General features: G+C 35.5%; 1 protein-coding gene across 1 annotated transcript; it reads right to left on the minus strand.

The window, feature by feature from the left end:
• Positions 1–4964: 4964 nt before the first annotated feature.
• On the minus strand, positions 4965–9435 carry LOC136823011 (LIM zinc-binding domain-containing Nebulette-like). The gene is made up of 5 exons (XM_067079316.1): positions 9275–9435; positions 8306–8420; positions 7254–7454; positions 6198–6363; positions 4965–5133 (listed from the first exon to the last, which is right to left on the minus strand). The coding sequence occupies exons 1-5, from the start codon at positions 9400–9402 to the stop codon at positions 5102–5104; spliced, it is 642 nt and encodes a 213-aa protein (XP_066935417.1). The 5' UTR covers positions 9403–9435; the 3' UTR covers positions 4965–5101.
• Positions 9436–9998: the final 563 nt, after the last annotated feature.

Consider the following 9998-nt stretch of genomic DNA (forward strand, 5'->3'; position numbering starts at 1 on the left):
TCACAGATCTCTACAAAACCTCAGGTAATATAGTTATTAAAGATAAATTTAGAATTGCGGTTCGATTTAAAAACCGTTTAGTAGATTGATATAAGATAAGATGAAAAAACTCAGTAAGCCAACAGATTTTTTCTCCTGTCTATCGCCTATGTGTTGTTTATTTGTCTCGTGTCTACTCCCTTATAAGGATTTCTGTTTCAAAACATTTCTAGTTTTGTTTTGTTTGCTGAAATAATATTTGACAGAAGGACTCAGCAGAAACAAATGTGTTACAATAACATTCATTTTTGTAAACCATATTCCCTGGACTGAAAAGAACAATCACCCACGATTCACTCTGATAACTACTTTCCACGATGACATAAAAGAGGGCTTTCCTCGTTGGCCAATGGGGTAACCAGTCGAACTATGCAGGGTAGAGCATCGAGCGAACGTAAAACATGAGTGGTACCCAATCTGCTTTATTTACAACGGAAAAAGATAATGCCTCTGATAGGTTAAAAAGTAACTTCAGTTTGCTAGGCGATTAGCCTCAAAACAGCAAGGATTTGTTTTCGCATTTGTACGTAGTCGAACAGCTATTCTTGGACAACATGTCCTGTGAAAGAGAAAGTTTGGCTATCCTACGGCTGAAAAATCGTGCATCTGAAAATTAAAGTTAATGCAGAGTTGATGTTACTATATGTTTTGTCTTTTTCATCATAAGCATTGTACTAAATTTTTAGCATATGCTGAGCATTAACTGCGCCTACATCTTCCGATTTTGTCTGTTTTTGGCTGGAATTAAACGGGTTTTCGGAATTTCTTAGGCATCCTTCAAGCATTTTTAAGTCTCTTGATCTAAGCATCTCTGAGCAAGTTTTTGGATCTTTGAATGCTTAAAATAACATGTTTATGTTGAGTTAATGTTACTATGTAGAGTCAATGTTACTATGTAGATCAGTGAACTGACGTTTTTTCATAAGAATATCCAAAATTTTTGAAGCCTTCGGATGTTGTTCTTAACCTTTTGAGTTGTAAGCATAAAAATGTTCTTATTCATACCATTTTGTGAGTATTTTTGTCCATTTTCCTAAGAAATTGGGTGTTTTAGAGTCCTCAAAGCCTTAAAATGTTCTTAACTTGTTCTTAGTTCCTTATCCATCGAAGCCTTATGTTCTTATATAATTTCTTTGTTCTCTTATCAAATAAGTTGAAAATGATTGTTAACAAAAACAAAGTGCTTTACCAGAAGGAGCCTTTATAAAAAAACAGAAATTCAAAACATTTTTAGTAGTACTTTAAGTTTCTTGCGTACAATAGACCTTTTCATAAATTACGTCACGAACATCACTTGCCTCGTATTCAAACAATCACCATGGTGATTGTGTCCCTTGTGACATTAAATGATCTTTTTATGAATAGAAAGTAGTTTAGATAAAATCCGCTGGGAGTTAATCACCATGGCAATAATTTCAAAACGAGGCAAGTGATGTTCGTGACGTAATTTATGAAAAGGTCTATCATCAGCTACATACAAAATGATCTAACTTGTTGGAAAAAATTCAAATTTTAGTTTGTTCTTATAAAAAAACGTGTAGAGGAAATCAGTTAATAAGCATTAAACGGTATTCGGAAATTACAAAATGTGTTTGTTTTGAACATTACCCTAATAAGGCAGTTTTCATAGAATTCCTCCTTCTTTTTCAATCAATGTCGTTATTTATCTTATAAGGGAAAGATGGTAGTAAAGCTAAGCTTTTTATCAATAAAGTCATTTAAAGGCACTTATCATTGATTTCGAAACTTAACCCGATTGAATAAGTTGTTTAAACTATCTAAAGATTTTCTCCTCCGTCTTTTACAACCATATTTCTAGAAACTTCTAAGACTATGCTATAGTCTAAGACAAATCACTATGTAACGTACAGTGCCGTCCGTAACAAATTATATTTTAAGGGGGCCCTATATGTTTAGTATCTAAGGAGGCCCCACCATGGTTGGGGCCGACGGACCAGGAAAACTTTTGGACTTTATACCCTCCAGATTGGCTAAATCTGCCTCTCCGAAAGTCAATTTTCAGCAAAAGGAAAGTAGAAATCGCGTCCATATTAGTATATTTTCAAATCATAAGACTATCTTCTTACATAGTCAGTGCGTTAGTTAATTATTTCGTTCTGTGGCGCACGTCGGCTCAACGTAAGAGTGGTAAAAAGAGGGAAGAGATTAAGCAAATAAATCAAATAAGTAAATATACAGACAACATTGACGAAATTTACACCTTTTTCAAAAAAACGTCATAATCTGAAAAAGTTTTTTGGCTACGGCACTGACGTAAGAATTAAGCCCAAAGCCGTAGAAGATTCGTACACGAGTTTTTCGGCCGAAAAGATTTACAGCCGGTTGAGTTTGCCAGTCTTCGAAACTCTAACGCCGATTATTTTTCCGTTTTCCCTCCATAACGCCATACCGCCATATTTCCCCGCCTTTACTATCACTTTAACGGACGATAACTTCGTCTAGAAACTACTTAAGGGCTCTGATCATTATAGCGACACGAAATTTTCAATTGGAAATATCTTTCCAAGACTGTCCCCAGAAGAGCTGAAATTAGCATACATAAGACTTGAGTGTCTTGGCTCCACTGTGGTATGAAAATCCTTTGGAGGCACGTGGTGGCAAGGTGGTTTTTTTGAGGTTGAAGTTTGAAAATTTCTGGTGTCAACATTCAATTTCTTATACACAACACGTCTTTTGCATCTTTCTCACAGCTTGCTAAGTTTTAATGGGTAAAATTAACCTTTTTGTTTCAATTTTTTTTTAATTGTCTGAAAAAGATTGAACTATCTAAAAATTTTCGGAAAAATTTTCTAAATTGATGTTTCAATCCCAAAAAACTGGGATTAAAAATTGGTCAAAAGCCACTATTTTCAAGATTTTGAGACAAAGAAGCTTTTACAGAAAATTTCCGAAAATATATTGTTAGTTTGGTTAAAGATACAGTATATGGCCCCCAAAACGGAGACGGCCCCCAAAACGGAGGTTTTCATTAAAATGAACATTCTGACTTGTAGATTTATCAGAATTAAACGATTTTTGTTTATTTTGAAAGAATGATGGTTATACTTAAGAATAAGCATGTTTTTGCTGGTTCGATTTTGACGGATTCAAAATAACATATTTGCGTCTAAAGGAAATATTTTAACACCAAAATTGGATAAATATTGCATATGACTCACTCTAGCTCCTTGGATATTGAAAATAAGTTATGAAAACGGGGTATAGGAAACTTTCTACACCTAATGCCGTTCAGAAAATGCAAATACATCTGTGACTTTAGAGGCTGGGTAAAAGATATAGCATCTTGAAGGTCAACCAGTATTTTGGAGCCCTAGAATCAGCATTGACAAAACCGAAAATTCTAATTATGAGAAAAAGCAAAAAATCTTGATCAACATCACCTTGAGTTAATAGTTTATAACAAAAAATTAACATTATATATAAAATTTTTTGCTGAATCAGCAAAAACGGCAAATTATGTCATTTTTTTGCAAAATATAGGAGAAAAATATCTTTAAAGCTTAATATTTTCAGTTTCATTTAAGCTTTTTTTCTAAAATTTTCACAGCTTATTCCATACATGAATTGAACTATTTTCGAAAGAGATTTGTTTCAAAAACTTGATTAAGACGTTGTTAAATCAAAAATGTCATTTTGAAAATTTCTAAATTTTCAGTTTGGACTTTGCAATATTGAAAATCTTGAAATATTTCATAAAAATCATAAATTTTACATCCATCGGGTCGTAAATATAAGGGAAAACACAAATATGTTCATAGTTTTTCCCCCTTTTACCACCGGGCTTGATAATTTGATTTTAGCTACACCTCCGTTTTGGGGGCCCCAAACCTGCATTTTGACAACCAGGGGTATACTGTAAAAATTTTATCAAATAAATTTATGCCCAAAACCCTCTAAATCATATTTCAAAACTATGGTCAAAATTTTTTAAACATATCTTAAAAATATCTTGAGAAATCGCTAAAATTTCAAACCTCCGTTTTGGGGGCCATTAGAAAAAAGCTACCTATCTTTAAGCGATTGAAAAATATTGTTGAAATTGAAAATTTTAAAAAAGAACTTCCAGGAAATAAAGTACTAATGTTAAAGGTTTTCATGCAGCAAAAATTTTTGTAAAATCTCTTTTCCTCTAGATTTGAGAGAAGTTTCAAATTTGATCGCCGTTTTGGGGGCCACATACTGTACACCTTCTAGTGCAAAAAAATTTTCAAAATCTTCGCCGAAAATAAGCTCCTCAAAGTTGAAATACTCGTCTTCGCAAAAATCTTCATTTTCTTCTTCATCAAATTTTTTCAATGCAATTTTTAAATTTTCAGAATCAGGAATAGTTTGTCTAACAGAAAATGTATAACATGTCATAGTTTTGTTGGTTACATCACTCAGAAAACACATTTTAAAGACGACAATAGACGATATCGGCTTTACCGAATTCTCCCCGAATGATTACCCATGATGCATTGCGCAAAAAAAATCACGGACGATAACCCAAACCCTAACAATGCATCATGGGTAATCATTCGGGGAGAATTCAGAAAGCCGATATCGTCTAATAGACGATGAAAAATTAACTATGGTCAGATCCCTTAAATTGAACCTATTCTGCCTAGCTAGATAACCGCGTGTTCAACCTGGGATGGGCGAAGGCTGGTTAAGGACCAGCAAGGCATTGTCCAATACTAATACCACATTATTTAATACTGTGAACACCACAGTTTGGCTACATACACAGTGGAGGGGGGACCAATGAATATAGAATCTAAGGAGGCGCAATCAAAAATTTTACTTTGCAAAAGAGTGAGGACAGCACGGCCCCTCTGCCCCTGGCTCCCCCAGAGACTTGGGCTCTGATACACTGTGATTCTTTACATAAAAAGCTACTAATTTTTATCAAATTAAGTTTTTTTCATTAAAAAATATGGAAAGTTAATTTACAAAAGTTGCATACAGAATTTAAAATATCCATCGATTTGTAAATAGATCTGAAATGATTTTCAAATTAATTGCCATTGTCACCAAAACTATTCCATACGAGAGATTACTTTCACTGTTGGCTTTCCAAATCAGGCACGAACCCTAATGGAAAAAGAAAATTATAATTTTCCAGTTATTTAGATTTCTAATCGACGTTGAAGCGGGCCATTCCATTTTATATCCATACAAGGGGTGGAGGAACATTTCCAGGGGAAAAATTTCTAAGGGGGTGTTTTGTTTTCCAGGGAGTTAAAAGTTATTCTAAAATGTCCAGGGCATGAACACCTTCACTTCAAGGTAATAGGACATTTTTCCAGGGATTTCTTTAGAACTTGTGCCATTTTCCAGGGGAGTATCTATACAATTTCAAAAGTTACTTTTGATTTGAAAAGATTCCTCCACCCCCTGTATAGATTTTTAATGGAACAGTATAGGAATACGGAGTTCAATTTAAAGTTACTTTTGCAGAGCAGTATAAAGGTCTAAAATTTATAACCAATCACTAGTTCAAATTTACAACGAAAGTCATAATATTTGAGAAAAAAGGGAAATTCCCTTGAAATCTTATAGCCACAAACGGTTTGGAAGCCGTAATTTAGGTTGGAAGGGTAGAACTAGATTTGAAACTCTCGGGGAAGAAATGAAGCCTTTTATCTCCCATCCAATATGCATGACCCGTGTGGTTTTCACATAAACGTTTAGATTAGAAGTTAATTCCAACGGTAGATTTTGATAAATGCCGTGAAAAAACAACAAAGAAAAGGCTATAGTCAATAGACGATATCGGCTTTCCGAATTCTCCCCGAATGATTACCCATGATGCATTGCACAAAAAATTCACGGAAAGTCAATATCGTCCGTGAATTTTTTTTCACAATGCATCATGGGTAATTTATTAATCTGTCATTCTAAATGCGGCGAAATTCTTAACCCTTCACTTTTTTTATGCTTGAGAAAAGTTGAAGATTCCTCTCTAGCTCCTTTCAGGATTATAAGATACTTTAATAATTGGTCATTTGAAGTAATAAAACTGACGCGTTCTTTATAAAAAGTAACAAACTTGATTCATTACTGGTTAGCAACCAACCAGATCAAATAAGAGCTTGTAAAAACTACATCTCGTCCCGCTAAACTCAGCCGATTTGTTAGTCAAGTGTCAAACTTACCATCCGCTTCTCGTGATCCTGGAGGAGCAGTTCCTTTATAGGCTATTGTACTGGCTTGTTCTTGCATTTTTCGGTTTCGTACTAACTCAGGGTCGTCAGTAACTGCGGTGAATTTACCTAGTTCTTCTTGATGGTTCTTTTGGTAAACTGCTTGACTTTGTTGAGCCTTGAAAAAAAATGTGTGCAATTAGCCGACTGATTTAAGACATCCCCTATGGACCCACTGGTACCCTTTCCTACTTGAAGAATCGGCCAAAATATCGTCCCCAGTGGAAAATTATATTCCACTTTTTGTTCCCGTTGAAAATAATCAGATAAGAAAATTCACACTGCCAAATATTGTGGTATTTCTTCCATCCCAAATGAATTTTATGAAGTTTATGACAATGGAATTCAAATTCCCAGCCTTAAAAAACTCGGGAATATAAATCCCCATCGAGTTTTGGTCCGTTATTAAGGGCAAAATTCATGATATGCACCACTGCAATGTCTTCTGACATTACGTCACGGTACCAATAGCTCATTGGTTGGAAGTGACGTAAAATCAGTCAATACGTTACTTTCAACCAATCAGCTATTGGGTGGAACGGAAGACATTGCAATGGTGCATATCATGAATAGGTTACGGGGATGCATCGCTGGGTCAGGTTACCTTTTTTCATCTCCATATAGGCTCGCAAAAACACAAAAATAGAAAAATTAGTTCCTCGTAGGGTGTCTTTTTTAGAAACTTTGGGTAGAAAGTAGAAAATTTTGAGAAAATTTTGTAATTTCAGTCCCATTCAGGGTCAATTTTTGGCAATTCTTTTTAAAAAAAAACAGTCCCACGTAGGGTCCATTTTTCGAACCTCAACGGAGCCCCCCCCGTCGGTCTGCAAGGGTACCCCCCCCCTCCAGGACTTGGGGTAATTGGCAATTTATAATTGAATTTGCTCTAAAAATAACATAGTTAGCTTCAGCTGCCAAATCCCATGATGGTGACATTCTTAATTTTTCGGCCAATTTCATCATAAATATTCTTATAAAATATATTCTTATATATAAAAAAGCATGTACCTGCATTTTTTTGTTTCTGACAGTTTCCGGATCATCGGAGACAGCTGTGAATTTGGCAAGGTTTTCTTGGTGATCTTTTTGGTAGACTAGCCCACTGGTTTGTGCTTGAATCTTCTTGTTCCTCAACGTTTCTGGGTCATCAGAAACTGTGGTGAACTTGCTGAGATTCTCTTGGTGATTCTTTTGGTAAACTAATCCTGACTGGTGTGAGGAAAAATCAGATTAAACAAAACAGATTAAAAAATTGATTTAATTCAGAAAAATTTAAAAATAAAAATACAGTCTTTTTAACATAAACCTCTACAATTTCTTTTTAACTGGAAAAATTTTTCTCGTCCCTTCAGTTAAAAATGCCTTATTCATGATATATACCATTGCAATGTCTTCTGACATTACATCATGGACAACAGCTCGTTGATTGTAAGTGACGTAAAATCAATCGTCACATCGTCACGTCACTTCTAACCAATCAGCTGCGAAGACATTGCAATGTTGCATATCATGAATAAACCATGGAACGAGGTCGTGGGGTATAGAGATGTTTGAAGAGGATAGAATCTGAACCATTATTTTTGATCATCATGTCTTGTCTTGATGTAGCCTTAGTATCACCAATGTAAACACGGACCTAGTCCATTTGTTCGCTATTTCATCATTTTGATAGCGCTCACGTCCACCAGAAAAATAAAAAGATGAAGAAAGTGGCGCTGGGCACGAGATTATACAGTTGATACAGTTGACTAATTCGATCTCCAAGGAGGGCATTAATCCCCAAGGAGATGAGTGTCTTTTCCTACAGTTGACAAACTCGAACCGAGTCCCTTATTTCACCTTTTTTATTATTCTGATAGCGCTCACTTAATAAAATCAAAAGTGGTGCGAAGGGCTCTGGGAACCAGATTGCTAAAAGTGCAAATGGCTCTGAGAACCAGATTGCCACAAGTGCGAAGGGTCCGGGCACGAGATTTTTACAAGTGTGAATGGCTCTGGGCATAAGATTGATACAAGTGCGAAGGGTCCAGGTACGAGATTGTCACAAATAATATCCTTACCTGGTTCGAGGTTGCTTCTTTTAATCTCAATTGTTCAGGTGTCTCAGCTACTGTTGTATGTTTGGTCGTTGGGTAATGCGGTCCACAGTATGGAAGTTTATTGTAACCCTTGTATCTAAAGAAAAAAAATGGAGAGACTCTTAGGATAAGCTGCCTCTCGTTTCGGACTTCTATTATTCGAATCTTTCTTTAATTTGAAACTTTTCTCAGGAAAACCCTTTTGAAATACTCTCTATAATTCGAATCTCTCTGTCAATCAAATGAATAAGGTTCCCCGTTTTAGTTCGAATTCGCGGGAGACAACTGTAAATGTATTTTTTGTTCTCATAACTAGCCGAAAGGGGGCTAGTAAAATGATTTTTTGAAAGGTTAGTTCCGGTAAAAGTTTTAAAGTACTTTTAAAGAATTTTACATTTTTTAAAAATAACTTTGAGTCATTTCCTAGTATTTCCAGGCAACATTCTGAGCTTATCCATTTTAGAGCCATTTAAAGGCCATGAAAGTTTCTCTTGGATACCTTATCGGGGAAATCTTCGTTGGGGAAAATTTTCGTCGGTGAAAATTTTCGTCGGGGAAAAATTCGTCGCTTGCTGGTAGTTGGTAAACGCATTAAGGCCGGGGAAAATTTTCGTCGGGGGAAATATTCGTCACTTGTCCAAAATTTCGTCACTTTTCCCCGACGAAGTTTTCCCCGATAAGGCAGATCCGTTCAAAAGGTTTTTGTTTTACTTTAGTGTTCCCGTTTCTTATCGGACACATGTTTTATATCAGGCCGGTGTCCACTTTTGCTATATTTTGCCGAATAAACAGAAATTTTTTGAAAGTTTTGCTTTCTTTCCCTCTTTCTTTCTTACTAATCTTGCTCCACATTCGTATCAATTCAATTTGAAAAAGCTTGTAAATTAAAATTGATGAGTAAGCAAACGATATCATTCTTATTTAAAAACAAAACTTTTAAAATAAACATACGTTTTCATGCTTAATTTCATATGGCACACTTCACAATTGAAACATCCTTTGTGCCATGCTTTGTCCAAACAAAGCATCTTTTCAACAGGATATACAGTCTTTTGACAGCGGTGGCATTTTGGATTCATGATGGCGGCAAGAGCAGTTTGTGTAGTTATTTACTGTTAAGAAAAATTAATTATGTTTTATACACCTCTGTGTCACAGACCCGCTGGGACTCCCCCCTACGCAGAAATCTCGTCCCCAATGGGACAATGTCAGCCTCACTGAGAAATTGACTTTGATATCCATTTCATATTCAAGGGAAAAGCCAACCTCGTTCACGTGTAACCTAGGCTTTATTTAGACTTTACTGATTGACGCTATCAGTAAGCATTAAAAAGCTGATAATACGCAGGGAACGAGGTTGACACAGAGCCACTCGTACCACTTTTTTATTTTACCATAACCATAAGCTGATGGACGTGATATTCAGAATCATCAAAACGCGAGCTAAGGGAATAGATACGAGTTTCCCACTGAATTTCTCGATTACGGAGCAATTTAACTTCTATTCCCATTGAGATTTCGATAAAATAAACCAATCATTAATGAATGTAAAATATTGTGCTATTTTTTCCATCCCCACTAAATTTTCCTAAATGAAAACGATGGAATTCAAAACTTCCCGGTCATAAAAAAAACATGGGAACCGAGATTCAGTCGGTTATTTTTATCCCACTGG

This window comes from Clytia hemisphaerica, unplaced genomic scaffold (genome assembly GCF_902728285.1).
Source record: "Clytia hemisphaerica strain Z4C2 unplaced genomic scaffold, Clytia hemisphaerica genome assembly, whole genome shotgun sequence".
Lineage (NCBI taxonomy): Eukaryota > Metazoa > Cnidaria > Hydrozoa > Leptothecata > Clytiidae > Clytia > Clytia hemisphaerica.